The sequence below is a fragment of the Xyrauchen texanus genome, chromosome 19, assembly GCF_025860055.1.
Source record: "Xyrauchen texanus isolate HMW12.3.18 chromosome 19, RBS_HiC_50CHRs, whole genome shotgun sequence".
NCBI classification, from domain to species: Eukaryota; Metazoa; Chordata; class Actinopteri; order Cypriniformes; family Catostomidae; genus Xyrauchen; species Xyrauchen texanus.
In genome coordinates this window covers 42,090,554-42,115,567 of record NC_068294.1, presented here as the reverse complement: position 1 = coordinate 42,115,567, position 25,014 = coordinate 42,090,554, and the positions used below count along the sequence as shown (strand labels likewise).

Below are 25,014 nucleotides of genomic sequence, written 5' to 3'. Positions count from 1 at the left end.
TTTTTCTCATTTTGTGCTATGGGCTGTTCTGACTGTTTTTCATTTATGTACATTTACCCATGTATTTGAACTTAGGCGAAGAAACCTTAACACCAGCTAGTTTTCCCATTCTTTAAACACATGTACATTTGTTGTTTTTTTGCCATCAATAAATAACAGCTGAACAAACAACAAAACATCCAAACCGAAAATTAATTAAGTTCACCACACGAAAACAACTAAAACATATAAATAACTAAACATGGCATAGCGTTGGCTTGTGGCACCTGTAGGAAGGTTCTCACATGGAGAAATGGTCACTGATTGGTGGTTTCTCCACCCACTGACCGTAGCCTTTCCTGGACAAATAAGACTTCAGGACACTCTTGGCTTCCTGGTACAGCTTTGCCATCATCTTGATATTCCATAAAGAAAGAGATGATCAATATTAAATACTTAGAAATGAACAACTCGCATGTAGTATTTGTTTGATTAGCATAATTAAAGGGACAGTTCACCCAAAAAATGAAAAGTCTGTCATCATTTACTCACTTTCATGTCCTTCCAAACACATATGACAGTCTAATGCAGAACACAAAAGGAGATCTTTAAATGAATACCGCAGATAATTTTTCCAATAAAATGGCAGTTAATAATGATTCAGTTTAAAGCTTAAAAAAGGGCCCATGTGACTCTTGTCTTATATTCCAAGGCATACGATTGGTTTTGCTGAGAAACAACCCAAAATTTGAGTCATTTTGCAGAGGAAAAGCAATGCTAGTTCTCGCATGAACAAGCTTCTCCCATAAAACGTATGATTGTGGGACGGCGTCAAGCTATTTACAACAAAATGACTTTAATTCTAGGTTGTTTAAAAACAAAACCCATCATATGCCTTCAGAAGACTTGGAATATGACGCTCGAGCCACATGGACTACTTTTATGATACTTAAGGGTCCATTTTTTACAATTGTAAGTGTCACTATGAAATGCCTTTTAGGTTTAATATGACATGAGGGTCAATTATGACAGAATGTACATTTTTGAGTTAACTAACCCTTAAAACTCACTAACACTGCGTAGTACCTTTGCCTCCCTGTAGGTGACAGCGGTGAGCAGTTCTTCTCTCTGGGCCTCTTTAGCGACTAAATTAAACCGACTCAACATAGCTGCCTTGCAAAGACGGCTGGCCAGGGCGGGACTACTCTTAAATGGAGACCTTGTACACAGATAGCAAACAGAAAAGAAATGTCTTCAATTAAATTACAGTAAAAATGTTCCTTGACTAAGGTTTTTTGATTGCCAACGCATCAGGACAATAATCAAATGGCTTTCATTATGGTGGCAACATGCTGTTATTCTACAGACTTGGTTTAGGGTTTTTACAAAATCTCAATGAACAGGTGAACTTGGACCAAGTTACACGCTTGTCAGAATGCATAACTTGTGAATTCGCTGTTTCCTTAAAAACACACTTAATATCCGAAACTGTCTCAACGTGGATGGATGGATGGATGGATGGATGGATGGATGGATGGATGGATGGATGGATGGATGGATGGATGGATGGATGGATGGATGGATGGATGGATGGATGGATGGATGGATGGATGGATGGATGGATGGATGGATGGATGGATGGATGGATGGATGGATGGATGGATGGATGGATGGATGGATGGATGGATGGATGGATGGATGGATGGGATGGATGGGATGGATTGGGATGGATGGATTGGGATGGAATTGATGGGATGGATGGAATGGATGGAATGGAATGGAATGGAATGGCACTCACTCCTCTGTGGACTTGCCCTCGAGAGCATCCACCACCTCCACTGAAAGGTCCCCCTGGCTCCAGTTCAGGCTGAGAGATTTCTGGGTGGAGTGAGCATCCGCAGGCATGGCAGAGGTCACCAGGCTGATGTGTGGCCGGTATACGCAGTAATACAATGGAAGTGATGAAGTGATGCCATCCACACGCTGATTCACTGCCATCTCCATGCCACGTGTATCACTGCAGCTCCCATCCCCTGAGCAATGTGAAAGACCAGACACACCAACAGGATGTTCATACAAAGTAGTTTTAAAATGTTCACTAAACAAGCCCCCTAAAGCGCAAAGAATTCACAACACAGTAACTTCTTAAATGTAACAAATGCTGAACATAATATATAATATATTCTACTCATTGTGTTTTCATTAGCTCAGGTTTTGAAGTTGTTTCATGTTGTTTTTTGCTGATACATTTTTTTATATGTTTGAAACATGTTTAAGTAAATATTTTTTTTCCTAAATGTTTGAATATTTGGTTAAATATCTGTTACAGTTTGATACGTTTTCATCATTTTACATATCACTGTGAAATAAAATGTTATTTTGTTGACTAAATCACCATTTTCAATTGACATGATAAAATAATGACTTCATTTGAAGGACATTTTCATCAAGACAAAAATTAGGACTAAAATGAAAAAAACTCTCCGCATTCGGATATGTACTATGCGCCATTCTACGGGTTCTTCATATTTCAACTTACCGATGAAGATGCTGCTTACGTAGACAGGCTCAATAAAGTGGCTCAGTAGCGCCCCCTGGAAACCCAACACCTGCCACTGCATGATCTTATCCGTGGCGGACATACTGACCACATGAGAGCCCATCTGCTCATACGAGCTGGAGAACTTGGAGAAAACCTTCCCCTCCACCACCACATGAAGACCGATCTGATTGTTCACCTCCCATGCAGAGATGGACAGAGGATTTAGCCGGCTAAAAAACAAGGAGGACAATTGTCATTTGGCTTTATCAATAAACACATTCAGAATTAGCAAAAAAAATAAATAATAAATCACAACTTTAAGGCACTTTGTGACCATTTCAATTTGAAACATATACACAAACATATACTTTACCCAAACATTCTAATTCTGCAATTATTTACAAACCCTCATGTCATTCCAAACCCATACAACTGTCTTTCTTCTGTGGAACACAAAGGGAGCTATATTGCAAAATGTCTGACTTGTTCTTTTCAAATTCAATAAGAGTTAATGTGGGAGGGGGATCATAATAATTCAAGAATGGCATGTAATCTAAGTCTTTGCATGTGGCTGGCATCAAACTGGCATCAAACTTGTTATAATGTGTCTTAATGCACCATTTCTGAATCTGAAAGCGGCGAAGGGGACGATTTTCTGCAAATATCAATATATATAATTTCAGTCTATTTTCACAGAAGCTATCATATGGCTTCAGAAGACTTGGAATATAGAACATGAGCTGCACGGACAACGTTTATGATACTTTACTGGTGCTTTTTGCACTTTTTGGAGATTGACAACACCCGCCTGCATCCCCTTTCATTGTTTGAAAAGAGCAGACAGAAATATGTTTTGTGTTCCAAAGAAGAAGAAACAAAAAAACATTTTAAAACAAAACACCTTATGTTTGGGGTGAACTATTCCTATATAGTATGAAAAGTTTAAACAATTCATTTGCTGTAATATGTCTTTAAATTGCAACATGTACAGTGCCCTCCACAATTATTGGCACCCCTGTTTAAGATGTGGTCGAGGACTTCTAAAAATTATCCTTTTTTTTTTTAAACAACATAGAACCCAAATGCAAAAAAAGAGAAAAATCCAACCTTTTATTTAAGTACATTACTTTGGTGGTAAAAAAAAAAACAATCACACATTTAGAAAAAATAAAAACTTGAAATCATGTGTCCCACAATTATTGGCACCCCTGATGTTAATACTTTGTACAACCCCCTTTTGCCAACAAGACAGCACTTAATCTCCTCCTATAACATTTCACAAGATTGGAGAACACAGAGAGAGGGATCTTTGACCATTCTTCTTTGCACAATCTTTCTAGATCATCCAGTGTCCTGGGTCGTCTCTTATGCACTCTCCTCTTTAGCTCGCCCCACAGGTTTTCACTCTCCTCTTTAGCTCGCCCCACAGGTTTTCACTCTCCTCTTTAGCTCGCCCCACAGGTTTTCACTCTCCTCTTTAGCTCGCCCCACAGGTTTTCGATTGGGTTGAGGTCTGGGGACTGAGATGGCCATGGGAGGACCTTGAGTTTGTGACTGCTGAACCATTTTTGTGTAGATTTTGCCACATGTTTTGGATCATTATCCTGCTGAAAGACCCAATGACGACCCATCTTCAGCTTTCTGGCAGAGGCCATCAGGTTTTTATTTAAAATGTCCTGGTAGTTCAAAGCGTTCACAATGCCATGCACCCTAACAAGCTTCCCAGGGCCTTTGGAAGAGAAACAGGCCCACAGCATCACAGATCCTCCACCATACTTCACGGTGGGCATGAGGTGCTTTTCGGCATACTCATCTTTTGTTTTACGCCAGACCCACTTAAAGTGTTTGTTGCCAAAAAGCTCAATCTTAGTCTCCCCTGACCAAAGCACACGATCCCAGTTGAAGCCCCAGTGCCGCTTAGCAAACTCCAGACGTTTACGTTTGTGAGTGTTAGTGAGAAAAGGCTTTTTCCTTGCATGCCTCCCAAACAGCTTGTTGGCACGTAGAGCGCATCTGATGGTTGTTTTGGAGACTTTGTGACCCCAAGATGCCACTCTTTGATGCAATTCTGTGACAGTGAGCTTAGGACTTTTTTTTTACTTCTCTTACCATCCTCCTCACTGTGCGTTGTGGCAAGATAAACTTGGGACTTCTTCCAGCCTTGTTTGTCACTGTTCCAGTTGTTTTAAAATTCGTAATGATTCCTCTGACTGTAGATACGGGCAAGTTAAGGCGAGTGGCTATTTTCTTGTAGCCATTGCCTGACTTATGAAGGTCGACACACATCTGCCTTACTTGAATGGTGTGTTCTCTTGTCTTTGCCATGTTGACAAATGGGTAAGAGAATTAGGCCTCTGTGTCACGTCATATTTATACCCCAGGGAAACAGAAAGTCATGAATTACTAATTAAAATTTCCTAGATACCCTGACCAACTTTAGCAACTACAGAAAAATATATTTAAAAAAAAAATCAATTACATTTTTCAGCAGAATTGTTAGGGGTGCCAATAATTGTGGGACACATGATTTCAAGTTTTTTTTTTTTCTAAATGTGTGATTTTTTTTTTTTGCATTTGGGTTCTATGTTGTTTAAAAAAAAAAAGGAGAATTTTTAGAAGTCCTCGACCACATCTTAAACAGGGGTGCCAATAATTGTGGGGGGCACTGTATCTAATGGTCTTGTTAGGCATTCCCATCAATATGTTTTGTTGTTATAGACATATGCATGCCAAGAATGGAAGACTATGTTAATGGCCCATATTGTGTGTGTGTGTGTACAGTTGTGATGGGATCTGCGCAGCTCCTTTGGGCAGTTGACTCAGGTACAGGTGTAGAGTGATGTGGTTTTTAAAGCTGAGGAGTTTAGTGGTCTGGTCCTGCTGAAAGACAGACTTTTCTTCCAGAGAGCTATTCTTACTGAAGAACAGAAGCAGATTCCTGTACAGAAACCTGTAGGACATTCAGACATTCAGTAAAAGCTAAATCTTACTCTTCAGTGCTTTAAATTAATGACAGACTGATATACTGACCAAGCCAATTAATCGGCTGATATATGGTCATTTTGAGACTATTACCACCCACAATGCATAAAATCTTCTGTTTTTCAACATTTTGATTAGTTATAGACTGATTACTCTGAAGATAGCCATGCCTTTAGATTAGTGGTATAGGTCATTAACAGAAGTGTCCAAAATGTTCTGACACCCTTGTCAATGGATAATGCAGTTTATGAATTTTCAGTCAATACTGCATAAAAACGTGTGTCTCGTTTTAAAAGCCTTTATCGTAATTATATATCAGCATTATATCGGCCATCAGCCACCCCACTCTCTGGTGTCAGAGCCATATATCAAAATTCTCCAAATACTGGTCGACCACTAATTTTAAGTGAATTTCGAGAAAATATTGAGTAATATAACTCTTCTTTTAATTTCAGTGATTTTGTGTGCATTTAATTTGCTGAATCATATTATGCACTACCTGTAAAAACTTTAGACTCACCTACTCATTCTCAGTGCTGGGTAGTAATGGATTACAAGTAACCTGGACTACATAATCAGATTACAAAAATCTAATACTTGTAATTAGATTACATAACATTTTTAAATACTCATAATCAGATTAGAGTCACTTTTATGGTTTACATGATTAAATGTAAATCAGGCAACGGCAATAAATTGTTCTTAAATTCTTGATCCCCTAATTCTACTTTTTAAATAATAAAAAAAAAGATTTACAAAAATATTATATACACATATAATATATACACATATATATATATATACACACACACACACACACACACACACACACACACACACACACACACACACACATACACAAACACACACCGATCAGCCACAAGATTAAAACCACCTGCCTAATATCGTGTAGGTCCCCCTCATGCCACCAAAACAGCTCTGACCCGTCGAGGCATGGACTCCACAAGACCTCTGAAGGTGTCCTGTGGTATCTGGCACCAAGACATTAGCAGCAGATCCTATAAGTCCTGTAAGTTGCGAGGTGGGGCCTCCATGGGTCGGACTTGTTGGTCCAGCTCCAGCACATCCCAAAGATGCTCAATCGGATTGAGATCTGGGGAATTTGGAGGCCAAATCAACACCTTGAACACTTCATCACGTTCCTCAAACCATTCCTGAACAATTTTGGCAGTGTGGCGGGGAACATTATCCTGCTGAAAGAGGCCACTGCCATCAGGGAATACGTTGCCATGAAGGGGTGTACCTGGTCTGCAACAATCTTTAGGTAGGTGGTACGTGTTAAAGTAACATCCACATGAATGCCAGGACCCAAGGTGTCCCAGCAGAACATTGCCCAGAGCGTCACGCTGCCTCCCCCGGCCTGCCTTCTTCACATAGTACATCCTGCTGCCTTCTGTTCCACGGGTAAACGACGCACATGCACCCGGCTGTCCTTGTGATCTAAAAGAAAATGTGATTAATCAGACCAGGTCACCTTCTTCCATTGCTCCATGGTCCAGTTCTTACGCTCGCGTGCTTATTGTAGGCACTTTCGGTGGTAGACAGGGGTCTGAATGGTTTGCGGCTACGTAGCCCCACACGCAGCAAGCAGCAATGCACTGTGTGTTCTGACACCTTTCTATCAGTAATGCTTCTGAGGGATCAGACGAAATGAGCTAGCCTTCCCAAGTGAATCAATGAGCCTTGGGCGCGCATGACCCTGTCACCGGTTCTCCTTTCTTGGACCACTTTTGGTAGGTACTATCCACTGCATACCGGGAACACCCCACAAGACCTGCCGTTTTGGAGATGCTCTGACCCAGTCGTCTAGCCATCAATATTTGGCCCTTGTCATAGTCGCTCAGATCCTTACGCTTGCCCATTTTACCTGCTTCCAACACATGAAATTCAAGAACTGACTGTTCGCTTGCTGCCTAATATATCCCACCCCTCGACAGAAGCCATTGTAATGAGATAATCAGTGCTATTCACTTCACCTGTCAGTGGTTTTAATGTTGTGGCTGATCAGTGTGTATATGAAATTTTAAATGTAATTCTGTTTGATATTTTATATAGGGAAAATATAGGGAAATATTGTATGAGAACCTGCTTCAGTCTGCTAAAAAACTGAAGCTTGGGAGGGAATTCACCTTTAAGCAAGACAATGATCCCAAGCACAAGGCCAAAGCAACATTGGAGTGGCTTAAAAACAAAAAGATCCTAAGAAAAAAAGTCCTACAGTGGCCCAAAGTCCTGATCTCAATCCTATTGAAAATCTGTGGCGCTATTTTAAAACTGCAGTCCACAAGCATCACCCAACCAACCTGAACAACCTGGAGCAAATCTGCCAAGAAGCCAAAATCACTTGTACCCCAACAGACTTAAAGCAGTTATAGCAGCAAAAGTGGCTTGACCAAATATTAATGTGTGGTTGAATACTAATGCAAGCAAGATATATTAGCTTTTTATTTTTCATAAAAATATTTCCCCCAAAAAAATCAATGTCAACTTACAATAATTGATTTTGAGTTTCAGTGTTTTAAAATAAAATATAAATCAGAATGAGATTTTTGTGTACCATTTGTAATTCGGTAATATGAGAGAATTGGGCAGGGGTCTGAATACTTTTGCAAGGCACTGTATGTTTTTGTACATATTATATATATAAATTATAAAAATAAATTATATATATATAATTTATTTTTTTATTTTGACAATTTTCCATTCTTAATTACCCTAACACTCGTTTACATTTGATAAATTCACGAGTACAAGCGGCCGAAATGGGTTTCCTCAGAAGGGTGGCGGGCTTCTCCCTTAGAGATAGGGTGAGGAGCTCAGTCATCCGTGAGGAGCTCGGAGTAGAGCCGCTGCTCCTTTGCGTCAAAAGGAGTCAGTTGAGGTGGTTTGGGCATCTGGTAAGGATGCCCCCTGGGCGCCTCCCTAGGGAGGTGTTTCAGGCACGTCCAGCTGGGAGGAGGCCTCGGGGAAGACCCAGGATTAGGTGGAGAGATTACATCTCCACACTGGCCTGGGAACGCCTCGGGGTCCCCCAGTCAGAGCTGGTTAATGTGGCTCGGGATAGGGAAGTTTGGGCCCCCCTGCTGGAGCTGTTGCCCCCGCGACCCAACTTCAGATAAGCGGTTGAAGATGGATGGATGGAAGTTTAAGACTTTTTTGTTGTTGTTGTTTGTAATAAAGAATGAAATATAATATTTTCCTCTTGAATTTTTGCCAAAAATGTATAAAAACTATCCTACTTGAATTAATGTGATATTTAATTAAAAAAAAGGTCATCTAAAAGCAATCTAACTATAGTAGATTACCTAAAACATGTTGTGGTGATGTGGGCGTGGCCGAGCGATGTCTGTGGAGAGGAAGAGCAGTAAGGATTGACACCTGTGGGAAATGATCTGTAACAGCGGTTTTGTGTTACAGTGAGAGCTGGAGGGGGATAAAAGGGCAATCCAGACCGCCGGAGTGGAGAGAGAGACGCACGCAGCAGTGTTCGTGTGTGTTTTGTGTTCTGCTGAAAAAAAAAGCTTTATGTGTTTGTGCTGAAAATTGTGTAAATAAACGACTATGTAGATTGTTTATCCGGCTCCCACTTCCTCATTCATAAAGAGAGTTAGTGATCTGTCACTCATGTAATCAGAGACATTCCGTTACAGATAGTGATGTCATTTGTAATCAGTATCTATTTTTTTAAATACCAGTACTAATTACATTTCAGAAGTACTGTAATCTACCCAGCACTCCTCATTCTTTATTACTATTCACATTTAAGAATAATAGTAAAGTCATCAAAACTGCTATAATAACAGAAATTAAAGTATGGAAATTATATAGTGACTAAAATGTTAAACAATTAAAATCTTATATGTGAGCTTCTTAAAAAGTATCCTCTCTTTGTCTAGATTGCACCTCTCAAGCAACTTTATGACATGCAATATAATTTACTGTATATTTGTTTCCATCATTGCTTTCATGCATGTAAGATCAAAAGGTTTTAAAGAACAAGAGAAACCAATTCAGTCAAGTGTGTCCACAGTTTTGGCTGGTACATTAAAACAAATGTGTAAAAGTATTTTTAGAAGTGCAAAAATGGGCATTAAACACCGGTTGAACAGTCTGTTTACCTCATCAGTGATCTTCGGGCAATGACCACAGCGTGTGAATCATGCAGGATTCGTCCCATGGGTACTGGACTCGCTTTGGTATTAGAACTGCCCGTGCCAAGACCAATGATCTCACATCCCGTAGCTGCACACAGAACAGTTGGGATTTGAAGTGAGCTGTTATTCAAAATGACTCACATCCTAAATGTTTTCTTTCTAACTTGAGCTACTTAAACAATGTTTAAATGGATGAATAATCTTTATATTTAATAACTCATTATAATGTTACAGGACTTGTTCACCCAAAAATGCTAATTCTCTCATAATTTACTCACCCACATGCCATCACAGATGTGCATGACTTACTTTCTTCTGCTAAAAAAAATGCAGGTTTTTAGAAGAATAATGCAAGTGAATGGTGAAGCTCCAAAAAGCACATAAAGGCAGCATAAAAGTTACCCATAAGACTCCAGTGATTTATTCTTCTGAAGTGATCCAGTTGGTTTTAGGGTGAGAACAGACCAAAATGTAAATCCTTTTACACTGTACGTCTTGCATCTGCAGTCTCTACGCACGAGCAACATTTCAAGCTTGATTGCACTTCCTAGTGCTTGACACGAGCGTTACATGGCGCTAGGAAGTGTAATCTAGCTGGAAATCGGAATCGTCAAGGAGACTTTCGATATGAAAAACGAGTTTTATTTTGGTCTGTTCTCACCCAAAACTGATTTGGATCACTTCAGAAGACATGGATTAAACCACTATGTGCTTTTTGGAGCCTGAAAGCTTTAGACACTGTCGACTTGCATTGTATGGACCCACAGGGATGAGATATTATTCTAGAAATTTTAATTTGTGTTCAGCAGAGAAAGTCAAACACATCTGGGATAGCATGAGGGTGAGTAAATGATGAGATAATTTAAATTTTTGGATAAGCTATCCCTTTAATCTGGATAAAACTGCATATACATGCAAAATACAATATGATTCGGTAGACCAGAGACCAGAAACAACAGGATGATGCGGCTCTGATGTAACAGTCAGGATGAAACACAACACATAAGATACATTGTAAGTAATTCATTTTATTTCAGACAAACTGGAACATGTCTGGAGCTCATCATAAATAGAACAGGCTTCTGTAAATGATCCATTCGCAATGCAACGGGCGCTTTCAGTGCTTTAGCTTTTAATGCGAGTGCTTTGCTTTTCATTTTAATACCAGGGTACACTTATTTTCTTGGTCAGGGTCCATATTAAAAAAATTCCAAACAAACCCACCAACATACAGGTAACATTTTAGCAAATATAACTGCCATGAGAAATGCAACAACTCCAAACGTCCTGTCTATTACTGTAAACGTGTCCCAAAATAAAACAATAGGCTAAGACATCTGGACAGCTTCCTTGCCATTAATCATGACTATTTCTCATGTCAGAAATTGTCTAACATTAAAGATCTCGACACAAATCCAAACATCCTGTGGATGTATCAATTGTCACGTAGTGTCTCCCAAGAGACAGAAATAATCTCAAACATTCCCCTTTTTTATCTGGTTTAGAATCAGAAATCACAGTGTTGAAAGTGCTCATTATATTTCCATATTTGGTGCACCATTGTTATCAAACAGACATCAGCTTTATGGAGATTCATTGTGGAAGTTCCGATTGTAATGAGCTCCCATGACATCACAAAAACTGATGTCAGTCGCAAAGTTGGAGTGGTGGTGGTGTAGTGGGCTAAAGCACAGAACTGGCAATCAGAAGGTTGCTGGTTCAATCCCCACAGCCACCACCATTGTGTCCTTGAGCAAGGCACTTAACTGCAGGTTGCTCCGGGGGGATTGTCCCTGTAATAAGTGCACTGTAAGTTACTTTGGATAAAAGCGTCTGTCAAATGCATAAATGTAAATGTATATGATTACGTGAGGTCTGATAATGGAAGTCATTAATTCATGAAGCTCTAATTATTCATCTAAGACCACAGTTCCCGTAATAATCTGCAGGAAACATGGTTAACTGGGGTGGTCTTTGAGTAGCAAGTGTTTCAGTGTGAAAGGGATCCTTACGCCCATCTGCCATGTGCTTTTATTTACTGTCTGTGAATGGCGAGATATGAAAGGTTTGCAAACCTTTTCGAACAATGAAAGTGTCTTTTTAAGTGACTTTTTTTTGGCTGTTCCAGATGTCTGTGATTACTGAATACTATTTTTTTTAATCCAGTTCAGGGCTCAACGCTAAGGATTTTTTTCTACAGGACACAAAAATGACAAGTAGCTGTTTTTACCATAATGGCTTTAAAAAATAATTTGTTTTACATATCTTGTGCTTTTAACACAATGTCCCCCAGGGGCCTGGGTAGCTCAGCGAGTGAAGACGCTGTTCGAATCCAGGGTGTGCCGAGTGACTCCAGCCAGGTCTCCCAAGCAACCAAATTGGCCCGGTTGCTAGGGAGGGTAGAGTCACATGGGGTAACCTCCTCGTGGTCGCTATAATGTGGTTCTCGCTCTCGGTGGGGCGTGTGGTGAGTTGTGCGTGGATGCTGCGGAGAATAGCGTGAAGCCTCCACACGCGCTATGTCTCCGTGGTAACGCACTCAACAAGCCACGTGATAAAATGTGCGGATTGATGGTCTCAGACGAGGAGGCAACTGAGATTCGTCCTACGCCAACTAGATTAAGGCGAGTCACTAAACCACCACGAGGACTTGGAGAGCATTGGGAATTCCAAATTGGGGAGAAAAGGGGGAGAAAATGTTTTTTAAATAAAATATCCCCCAAAATTGACTCATATTTATAATTTGCAAGATATGATTTATCCCTTATATATACATATATACATATCTCATATATGCGCTTTACCAGATATAAATTCATAAATGCATCATATTAACCTCAGCCGTCCTGCCATTTACACGTGTGCTTTTAAGCCAATAGTTCTGTGGAGGAGATGATGGGTTTTCGGTCACCCGTTTAGTCATGCCACTTTTGCCCATGTGTAGTGTTTACACAAGAAGGATCAAAGATTTAGTCACTGAGTTAAAGATTTGATTATTGGCTGAGAGAACAGACTTGCTACTAAATCAGGTGTGATGTGTAACATACAGTATTTCGATATTAGGCCTAATCTGTGAATATACGTTGTGTATATAACATGAAATCAGACAACCCAAACAAGACCAACACTGACTGATTCACAAAGAACAAAAATACCTGTACGGTCCAGAAATGAGACATGTAACAGGTGTTTATGAGGAAGATATTATGAAGTAGACTGTTTTAAATATTCATCTTCACCCTGCAGCTGAACAGCTCTGGTAATAATAGCCTAATAGCCGTAGTGATCGTGCTTCTTTTCATATCAAAAGCCATTATCATGTCCAATTAACGTTTACGTTTTGAAACATGACCTAATTAAATGTATACTTACATTTTGGATACTGAGCAGACACCTGTATAACTGGGGTTTAACAAAGTTTATTACGTCTCATTCGGCGCTTCATCTCAAAAGGTGAATTAAGGAGAGAAAATGTTTGTTTGTTTTTACAGTGGGAATAAAACTAGCGCTCTGTCCCTTAACGAGAGCTCATGCATGACAGTCTACGCTGCACGAGAGAGATGATGATGATGATGATGATGATGATGATGAGACATATGCATGGAGAGGATTTTCAGTCCTATAGAAAGAAACGGTTGATTTCTTGTGTTCCAATGTGTGGATTACTCATTTTCACCAACATGTAAAAACGAAAAACGTGGCCTGCTATTTTCTACACATTGGTAATAGCTGCTGCTATTACTCTGACAGTGCTCAGAGAGTGCGCACGATCTTGTGCATGCACACGACTATGCCTTGGAGCGCTCATACTCACTCCTCAGTTAGACTTTGTTCGCTCCGTGTAATTTTTGTACTCTCTCGCTTGTGTTCTTGCACTAATGTTATAAATGCAGCACTGGCCTGATCGGGCAAGTGACAGTTGTAGCAACTGGCCCGAATATTTCTCACACTGGCCCCGGCCAATCGGGCAGTCCTTACTGTCGAGCCCTGCATTTTAATAACTATTGTATATCATGGCGTGGGACGTGGTCATGTGTCGGTCTGCGGGAGAGAGAGAGAGAGAGCGAGAGAGGTAAGGCTTGTCACCTGGTTTGTAATTAACCCTAACGCCTGTGTCTTGTTATAGTGATGCGGAGCGAGACATGACCACGTCCCCACGCCACAGTCATGTATCAATTCTCGGAATTAATAGATTTAGGGTGTGTTCACACTTGGCAGGTTTGGTTCGATTAAAACGAACTCTGGTGCAATTGCTCTGTTAGTGTGGTTCATTTGAACAAGTGTGAAAGCTGCTATCCGAACCTTGGTGCGCCCCAAACAAACGGACCGATAACGCCTGAATAGTCGGTCTCGGTCCACTTCCAAACGAACTCTGGTACGGTTCGATTGATATATGAACGCAACATGGACCAAAGATGTCTAAACAGACCAAATACTGACCACAAGCACAGCTGGTTCTTCTCATCATAGGAGCATATGTTGCCCATTACAGCTCGGGACAGGCGTCAGAACCACCGGTCAGCCGTCCTTGCAGCATATCTTCATTTGTGTGTACAACGGAGGCGCTGTTTTGACTCCTTTACACATTTTATAAACTCTTCGTTTGTTCTCAGCTGGTTAAAATGCCACCAAATATACATATATAAACATAATGAGTGCATTTCGCCCAACAGCCAGCATTGATTTGGATGTTCGGCATGTTCCGTCGCAAAATATACGTCATAAAAGCGGTCCAAGCAGGTTGTGACTTTTTCCTGATGCCTTTGATTTTGTATCGTTAGGTTCGATGATAAGAATGTATGGACTGGTCCAATTCACGTCCATTATATGTGCCTAAATGCAACCGCAATTTTTGCTTTTTCAAATAAAAGAGGGATGAAAATATTATTTGCGGTAATCAATATTTTGTGACAAAAGCTGTCGATTGAGATTAACTAGTATTGAAAATAATATCGCAATTCAAAAATCGTCATGCTGATAGCCATCGTTTCTTTTAACAAAACAAAGGTCTTAATTATTTCTTTCGATTTTGGGTTGAAATTTGACCCGGATATGTTCTTGAAAGGTTTCGAGAGGTTTCGTAAGGCAACATGGAAAATCTAAAATGTCACATGCCTTATCAATACATATCCCACAACACCAGTCTGTGGTCTAACTTACGAGACAGCATGACAAATGCAGCCACTGTTCCTCCGCAGCCAGAGAATTCTGGGTAACTGTCCATTAGCTTGTTGAACATCTCTCTTACCGCACTGGGTACTTGATCCTTTATTGGGTTCTTTCTCTCTGCGTTAAATCAACCAAAATAAAATTATTAGTCAAAGTATTTTCAAATTCAACAACATCAGTTGATTACTAGTTACAACAGTCAAAAGGTTATTTTGGTTCAAATCTATTGAGATTAATGGATACTTGGGATCCGGGACTAGGAGTTAAGCAACAATGGACAGGATATGATGTCACACTCAAGTCTTGTAGTTTTAAATAAATAACATGTCACTAATAACAAATACAATTATATTCAAAATGTCATAATAATGTATCATCAACTCACTATCCTACAACAACAAAAACATGCAGCTTTGAAATATGCATTTTTTGCATTGAGCCAAGAGGTCAGCATGCAATGCTCCCATCTTCTATTGGTCACACAACTTATCGTCATATGAATTCGCCAAACTTGAATTTCCGTGCACGGAAGAAAGCAAAAGTGTCTCGCATTCGAATGTGTATGAACTGAAGTTGTAGTTCTCTACAAGTTTTAGGCATTTCTCCCGAGGAGTCGCAGCCCATTCCTCCTTAGCAAATCTCTCAAGCTCCTCCAGATTGGTTGGTCTGCTGGCATGGACTCTTGTCTTCAGTGTGGACCAACAGATTTTCAAGTCTGGGCTTTGTGCAGCCCAGTCAAGGACTGTCACTTTGCTCGTTTGGAGGTAGTTCTTCACCAGAAGCGAGGTATGCTTTGGGTCGTTATCATGCTGGAAGACGAAATGTCGACCCAAACCAAGTTTTGTTGCAGATTGCCAGAGCTTCTCTTTCAAAATCTTCTCGTAGTCTTCCTTTTTCATGAATCCTTCGACCCTGATGAGATTCCCAGTTCCAGACGCACTGAAACATCCCCACAGCATTATACTCCCACCGCCATGGGAACGGTGTTCTTTGGGTTGAGCGCCTCTCCCTTCTTTCTCCAAACATAGGCAACGTCTCTATGGCCAAAGAGCTCTAGTTTTGTCTCATCTGACAAAAGGACACGTTTCCAGTATGCATAATTTTTCTAAAGGTTGTCCTTGGCACACTTCAGTCTAGCTTGGAGGTGTCTCTTCTTCAGAAGTGGAGTTTTTCTTGGTCTGCAACCTCAGAACAACCTGTGCAGGGCTCCAGTGACTGTCTTTGTTGAGACATCAATCCCAGACTTGGCTAAATCATTCACTAGTGTCTTGGCAGTTGTTCTTGGGTCTTTAGAAACCTCTCACACCAGTTTTCATCCAAGGTTTTTGAAATATTTCGCTTCCTGCCTCTGCCAGTCTTGTTCTCCACTGTGTGGGTCTCTTCAAACTTCTTGATAATACTTCTCACGGCAGTTCTTGACACCTGAAAACGCTTTGATAAACATGTATATCCTTCTGCTTTGTGAGCCTTAACAATAATGTTTCTCAAGTCTAAACAAATGTATTTTGTGTTTGCCATGATGACAGTTTTATATTACTTCACTAGTTGTTTTGCAAGACACTAATCCTCAATCTGAAGTTTACCTTAAAGGCTTGGGGGGTTAATTAGGCGAGTCATTGGATAACAGTGGTTGGTTCCGTAGCCAATCAAACAGATCATTTCTTAAGGGGGATAATCATTTTGACCTTAGAGGTTTTTTTTATTTATTTAAATAATTATTTTGATTCCATGCAAATTGAAATAAATAAGGCTTTCTCCAGTGGAAAAATATAATGAGAAATACTGTGTTAAAATCCACTTGCTCTGTTAAACATCACTTGGGAAATATTTGAAAAAGAATTTAAATTTCATAGGGGGGCTAATAATTTTTACTTCAATTGTACATACCCCATGCACAATCTGCAAGATATTTATAATTTTATTAAATAAGAGAGATCAACTTATTTTGTTAGCATGCTAAACTTTTAAGAGATTCCGATATGGGTGTGTAAACGTACGAGTATGACTGTAAATGCACCAGACTTTGGCTCTTATCAAAAAAAGTTAATTTATATAAAAGATTAAAACAGATTTAAGTTGCTGATGTTGTGAATTCATTTACCAAGTGCAGCTCTTCCAGAATGGATTTCTGCTATTGCCGTGTCTTTTTCTCTTACCGGCAGGGGAGGAGGACCCACTGAAACAACAAAACCACACACATTTAAAAGAACCAAAAATGCATCATCAAAATATCAAGTCAAGATATGCTGAACATATACTGCATAAATGATATAGCAGAACTATAAAGGCAATAACATGGAAAAGAGTGGTGGTGGTGCTTGTCAGTGCACAATTCACCACAACAATGCTACGCTGTTGAAGTTCTCAATCACTTTGGCTCAATTCTCGAATGAGAATTTCTTTTTTTCCAAAACATTAAGTTTAAATCTCTGAACAATTAGTTACTTGTTCACACCAGATTTGACTTTCTTATTCATTTAAGCAAACTGCACATGTTTTGGCACATGAGTGCAAAAGAGTAAGTAAATTGTCAATAACTAAATGCACATGGCATGCTGATCAAAACGGATGAGTTGATTCTCAGTGAAATTGTCATACTCTTCACAACTTCTAAATGTTCTTTCATCACACGCAAAATCGATCCATTCAATTATCAAAATCTGTCAGACATACATGTTATTCCATAGATACCTATGACATGTAGGGCTGCCCCCTGATAGTCCACCAAACGTTAGTTGATGAGAAGAGTATTGGTCGATCATGTTTTGATTGGTTGGTTAAAAACGACAAACTATTAGCGCTGGTTGGACGCTAGGTGCTACTAGGGGGTAATTTTCATTCAGCAGGGTTAGCTTTAAGACTACACAATAAAGCAAGACGCCTTGATTTCAAACTTTGAACTTTATTTTTTATTTATGTGAACAAAAATTCAAATGAAACTGCTGGTAACATTTGTTACCATTTCTGGAGTGGTGATGGCGGTGTAGTGGGCTAAAGCACATAACTGGTAATCAGAAGGTTGCTGGTTCGATCCCCACAGCCACCACCATTGTGTCCTTGAGCAAGGCACTTAACTCCAGGTTGCTCCAGGGGGATTGTCCCTGTAATAAGTGCTCTGTAAGTCGCTTTGGATAAAAGCATCTGCCAAATGCATAAATGTGAATGTAATTTCTCTGGCAAAGAAGCTACTTCATCTGTGCATTCTCTAGCGGTCAGGTATTTCGTTATCCGTGAAAATACATCATGTTTGTGATATATATATATATATATATATATATATATATATATATATATATATATATTGCAATATACAATTACATCGGCAACCCCGGACTGAGTGATCAGAGAATATTTTTGCTTTAGTGATTTTGCGTTGAAAATTAAATTAATACAAGAATGAAAAACTTTAAATCTAATACATTTCTAAATTCAAATTGCACTCCAAATGAAACAAAAAAGCAAATAAAATAATGAACTGATAAAAGAATAATATATATATATATATATATATATATATATATATATATATACATATACACATACACACACACACACACGTAACCACCTTTCCATTTACCATCAGAACAAGAATTCGTATAAACATACAGGCGGAAATTACTTACACAAATGAAGACATAAAAACAATTATATATGTAAAAATAATAATTATAATGACGATAATAATCACTGAAATATAAACCACGGTTCGAGGTGAACGTGTGTTTTTCTTATTTTATATAATAATAATAATAATAATAATAAGTTTATTTTATATAGCACCTTTCACAAACCCAAGGTCGCTTTACATAGTGGAAAGGCAATGAAACACAACTGCAAACAAACCAAAACAATTCAACAAAGACATATAGTTTATATTATTTTACAGGCTGCAGAGTTGCGTTCACAATAAACTGTTCTGTGGAAATAAAGTGAACTGAACTCAAAGCACCTCCTGAACTGAGATGTCTGAGGTCAATTGCAGCACTCATAGATGATACTGATCTTGCACAACAAAAAAAGATGTTCCATGAGACTGCAAGCCTCATATAGGCGCATTGACGACTATTCTGTCATCCATTCTTAATAATATAATAAAGTGTGTTTCTTCAAGAGCGTGTCTGTGTGCCTACGTGCAAATTATTTGTAATATTAATTTGATAATAATAGCCTTATAATAATAATTGTATACATGGGAAAACGTGACAAATATCGTTTTGACATGGTCAAAGGCATCAGCTATTGGCGATCACTCCGACCATCATCGTTCCACGAGATCATCGTCTGTCGGCACAACCTGAACGTTCATTTCTCTGTACATTAACTAAATGGTCAGACAAGTCTCCTTGCTGGTTTTTCCGACACATTCAGAATCATCACCGCTTTTGCCGGTGTCGCTTCATGCGTGCGCTTGTAAAATGTCTATTTTAAAGGCTCATTATTACGGTTTAGTATTCCTCTGTAATGTAGAACAGTGTTAGCAATGATACTTATAACATTCTCTCTTAGCCCTGAAACTCTGATGCCAAAGATATATTCCAAAGAAGTAGTTAAACTAATATCATAAATGTGCGACTAGTCGACAAATGGCTTAAATTAATGCCTACTAATGCCTTGACAAAATGTTTGTTATATCTGCTAAATCTCTGGCCAGCAATTGCAACAACCCCATCTATTTGAAATCTGCATTGAAAAACAAATGTTGCACCCCCACCTCAAACAGGAAAGAGCTTCACCACGGTTTCAGTGAATGACTATAGAGCTGTTTCGATAGGAAGGGAAGACAGCGGAGGAGTTCTCTGGTTTCAGATGTTTGGGGACCTTTCACATTGAAGTTTTAAGTGTGCATATTTACATTAGACTTAAAAACGGAAGGACTGACTAACCACTTGCAACGATTCAATGGAAAGTGTGAACAAGAATGCCACACGGTTGATTGCCTATTATTGCAAGAAACCGGTCAAAGCAGACCTCTAATGAACAGATATTGTGTAAACCTCACTTTCAATGTTAAGGTGTTCCGTAAAAGTAATGTTAATTTATTTAGCCATTTGTTGCTTCATTATCACGAAATATGAAAACACTATGATTCAGTGGCGCTTTCAAAATATTGCTCAGTTTGTTTGAGTATCCCAATCAGTTCAACAACATTGGCTCAGGCCTTCCGTCCACACTGCGACAGGGGTTTTGTCCAGCGAAAATGGAGCGTTTCGCTTGTTTGTTGTCATTTCACACAGTCATGTGATCCATTCAACTCAAAACAATCAAGATGGCGGCCCATGTTGCAGCGGTGTTGTTGTGCTTGCTATTCACTTTCATAGCGGTGGTTAAGGTTTACATTTATGCATTTGGCAGAGGCTTTTATCCAAAGCGACTTACAGTGCACTTATTACAGGGATAATCCCCCCGGAGCATCCTGGAGTTAAGTGCCTTGCTCAAGGACACAATCGTGCTGGCCGTGGGGATTGAACCAGTGACCTTCTGATTACAAGTTATGTGCTTTAGCCCACTACGCCGCCACCACCACTCTACTTTGTACAACCTTCACATAGCATTCCTTCAAAGGCAACAGGAAGTTTACTCCGAATTGCTGTCTGACGGCGGAACACTAGAATTGCGTTTCAGACCGCACATGGAAATAAAGCTGTGCCACGCATCTTACATTTTATTTTGCATGCACAGCAATGCCGAGTTCATGATTTTAAGGCCGATTTTAGCTCGCCGACAGTTTTGTGAAGATCGCCGACTAAAGCCTAAAATCGTAGGCAAATCAGAGCTCGCTCCTGACGATCGCAACGCATGCACTATCAAAGACGCGATTTGAGTGAAGCGCCGACGTGTCGCCGATGTCAGCGAGATATCTAGGATCTTAAATATCTGGACACGTCTGCGATTCCAAATCGTGCAATGTGAAATGTGTTTTGACTGAATACAACAGCATCGTTGACATACAGCCAATGAGAGCGCAAGAAACATGGCGGGATGTTTCAGTGGGAGGAGTCCTGATGTACCCGCAACAGAACATCAACGAGCATGGCTGCTGTATCAAGAAAGCCTCATTGGACCGAAGAAATGGAGGAAAGATTTGTGGAACATTGGCAGGAGCATCAGCGCCTATTTGATGTTTCATCTGAACTGTCCCACAACCAGGTAGAGAAAGAGAAGAGTTGGAGATAAATCGCCAATTCTCTTGGACAGTCAGGTGAGAAAATAGGTTGATTTTTCAGTAGGAGGTACTTTTTCATATTGTAACCAATAAAATATGATTAAAAACATACACATCATATTCTGAAATGCATAACATATGATCATGCATTTGTTTTCGTATCTCGTATCACTTCTCACGTGTACTCTGTTGCGAAACATCATTTGGAGTCGCCGTGGATTCGTCAATAGTGAAATGTTTTGTAATGTGTTCACCCTTGTCGCTAACACTAAAACGCTACGACTTCCATGACAAGACGGACAGTTGTGTAATATGGACGGTACCACGATCTGACGTCTTTGAAAGTCTTGTGGTATGTAGGAGGCGTAAGGGGATATAAATGTTTTCAGACGTTTCAGTGTAGACGAGCAACTTTTGGAAAACATTTGAAAATGGCAGTGAGGATGGATTATTATGGACGTAGCCTCAAACAACGGCGTGAGTTTGGGGCGGGAATACCTGTTTGACCAACAAGTGGTCGATGGGGGGGATGGTTCGGGAAACCTGTTCGATAACAGTAAATAAACAAGTAGCACAGAAATGACACACTTCACCATTAAAGTCAACAGAATATCTAAATTGAGCCAACCGACTTAAAGGAATATTCAGAGTTCAGTATAAGCTCATAATATAAGCATTTGTGGCATAATGTTCACCACAAAAGTTCATTTTGACTCGACCCTCCTTTTCTTTAAAAGAAGCAAAAATGTGGCACTTGCAATGGAAGTGAATAGGGCCAATCTGCATGTTAACATGATAATACAATAATCAAATAATACATGAGTTTTAACAGAAGAATTAGTGCTTTTATAAAATTATATGTTTCACATTTCTGCCTTTAAAACATCAAACATTTGGCCAAATTCACTTCCATTGTAAGTGCCTCACTGTAACCTCGATTTTTGCATTTTTTAAAAGAAAAGGAGGGATGAGACGGAAATGTTTTTTTGTGGTAATCAACATTATGCCACAAATGCAGTCGACAGAGCTTAACTTGTATTGAACCCGGAATATTCCTTTGATGCACGTTCCATGCCACATTGGTGCATGTTATTCAAAAGAACTAAAGGTGTCTTCATAATCCTACATCAAAATGTAAAAACACCCCTCTGAAATGACTGACATCATGAATACCTCTTATTTTTTAACCCCTCCTCTTCATCTATCTGGTTTCATTCTGGTGTTCACGCCCACTTTTAACCAACCAATCAATTACCGATTGATAAAATTAAGTCATGTCCAACGTTGTTTCTCAAAAATCCTGTTTCACTCAGAAACGAGGTAAAATAGGCTGTGAACACCATATTACAATGGGTTTAAACTGGTACTCATAACCCAAGATTAATCATTCTGTTTTCTAGTGGCCTAAAATCATCTTTGCATTTTTACCGGAAACATCTGAAGGTATCCCATCATTTTCAAGACTTGCTATGAGTTCTTCAAGGGCAAGTTCAGCAGCTTTGGCTCTCGCTACTTTCTTCGTAACGCCCATTCCGGTCTTATACTGGACTCCGTCAACCACAGCACAGAATGCAAAGTAAAACCCTGTAACACCTGCTGCTCAGAGCACAAAGCCACAAATGTTGAATGCATACAAACAGGCAAATCCACAACACAATATCAGATGGGATACAGTAAATGTGTGATGTAACGAGAGATGTACCGGTGGTAACGGTTTCTTTTAGGTCCAGTTGAAACTGCAGAACACGAGAGAACTGGTACAGTGCTGACACTGGATGCATGTCTCCTTGTTTGTATCTGTCAATCAATTCGCGTTGGAGGATTTTCTGTTTGGAATCTGCAAATGAGTGACAAAACAGTTGCAGGAGAATATATTGATATTGTCTAATACGATCCTTAATATCATCCTTAACCATTGTGTGTCAATAAAAAAAAAGTTACTCAGAGGTCCTTCGAGGACAAAAATATCCATGTAAAAAAAATATCTTAATTTTTATATGAATTATTTTCCATATACTAAATGCTAAGATGATTTTTTGGGGGGCGGGGGGGTATCACAATCTGGGATATGTCAAAGATTAGCAACAACATTGATTTTGATGCATTATTTTTTTTTTTTTTGTGCAGTGTCAGATAGAAAAAAAAAAATGTCTGTGTAGAGCTGAGGAGGGTGGAGCCGGACTGGAACGATGCACGCCCGGTCACCAATCAGCCTGATGGGGCACGCGAGGGATAAAGGCGGCCGGTGACGACAGTTCGAGAGAGAGAGAGAGAATTACGGGCAGCTGCCCTGTGTGTGGTAATGTTTGTGTGTTTTTGGTTAAGTTTATCATTAAACGTTATTTATACTGTTAAGTTGGTTCTCACAATAAAAACCTCCTTTCCCTTTAACTCCCCTTACAGTCTGCATCAAAAAACTGCCAAAAAACATAATATATTAATATTATTTTTTTAACCAAAAGTCCTGACCATAACTACCAAAAATGCATTAATTTTCCAGATTTTAACCCTTTAAACGCTAGTTTGTTTACTTATGTTATTTTTTCACACACACACACACACACACACACACACACACACACACACACACACACACTTCTCAATACACACATATAAAACACACATTGACATCCATACCAACAGACACACACACAATTTTAGCTGCATCATTTATTCAAGTGGCCTGCAGCCACTCTATAATACAGCAAACAGAAAATAGGGAAGAAGTATGTAATTGCTCCATAGGCCAAACATGAGAAAAAATTATGACATCTGGTGGAAAATATAAAAAATGTAAATTTTGAAACCATAAATTACCCCCATGTGAAACCACAATGTGCAAGATAATGCAAAAATGCCCATTCATTAGAGTAACGTAACTTGGTTATACAGAAAATATTTGCAATCTATTATTATAAAACAATAGCACATCGATATATCAAAATGACAGTTGTGATGGACTGAATTGTGTCAACATATTTATAATGCACAGTCTATTTTATAAACAGCTACTGTCATCATCCACCAAATTTAGCTAACAGCTATTGATAAAGCTGGCTAGTTAGCTAACGCCAACAGAGCTATCGTATAAATGCAGTCAATGTATCATGCATAGAAAAGTGATTACTTCAAACTACAGTCTCGCATAGTCCGACCGATATCCACACGTTGTTTTAGCCCTGCTCCAGCACTGGAGAGTCAAGTATAATATACAGTCTTAATGTTTATAGTAAAACAATCATAACTCTGTCATTTTAATTATGCTACCTCATAAGTCAGCATGATGCTGGTGAATCACGTTCAGTCTCTTTGTACGTTACGTCATTGTTTTGGTCGATGCACGCTCGCATCCCTATGGAGTCTGTGCACGAGCACGAGCAACACGTAGCTGACTGCAGTTCACTTAACGGCCACAGGTGTCACTAATAACACGTGTTTCTGAATCGAACATTCTGCACCTTTAACATGGGTTCCAAACATGCACTTTCATGTAGACTTTACAATGACAATGTAGTCATTTGTCAATGGAAATACATTTAAGAGATAAAATGAAAACATTGGTAGGTTTTGTATTAAAGCAATGGTCCATTAGTGATCAAATTAATGGGTTAATGAAATAATAAACATGGCTCAACTGATTTTGGTGGTGCTGTTGAAAGGTTGCCCTGGAAGGAATTTGTTGTTGTTGTTGATGTCACTGAAATCGGAGAAAGGTGAAGATGGGAAGATGTTTGGCCTGTGGATGTGGACCATACTGGCCCCTCTGTAGGAAGCACCTCTCATCATCATCTTCATAGAACAGCTTTAAAAAGACAAATATGAATTAAATAAAGTTAATTAAGAGAGAGTTTGTGTGTGTGTATAGAGAGGACTATTGTATATGAATATGAAAACTTACATCAAAACTTTAAATTAATCTTAAAACATAATTTTTTTTGAAAAACTGACGTAAACTGAAGATGTTATTTTGTAAAATATTGATTGGTGATCGTCAAGGAGCAGCA

General features: G+C 39.3%; 1 protein-coding gene across 1 annotated transcript; it reads right to left on the bottom strand.

Annotated features, from left to right (window-relative positions):
• Positions 1-280: 280 nt before the first annotated feature.
• Positions 281-24,799, bottom strand: adad1 (adenosine deaminase domain containing 1 (testis-specific)). Its single transcript, XM_052149686.1, has 11 exons — positions 24,646-24,799; positions 22,713-22,847; positions 22,439-22,606; positions 16,949-17,023; positions 14,839-14,964; positions 9,643-9,766; positions 5,301-5,471; positions 2,519-2,751; positions 1,778-2,012; positions 1,066-1,198; positions 281-394 (listed from the first exon to the last, which is right to left on the bottom strand). The coding sequence occupies exons 1-11, from the start codon at positions 24,797-24,799 to the stop codon at positions 281-283; spliced, it is 1,668 nt and encodes a 555-aa protein (XP_052005646.1).
• Positions 24,800-25,014: the final 215 nt, after the last annotated feature.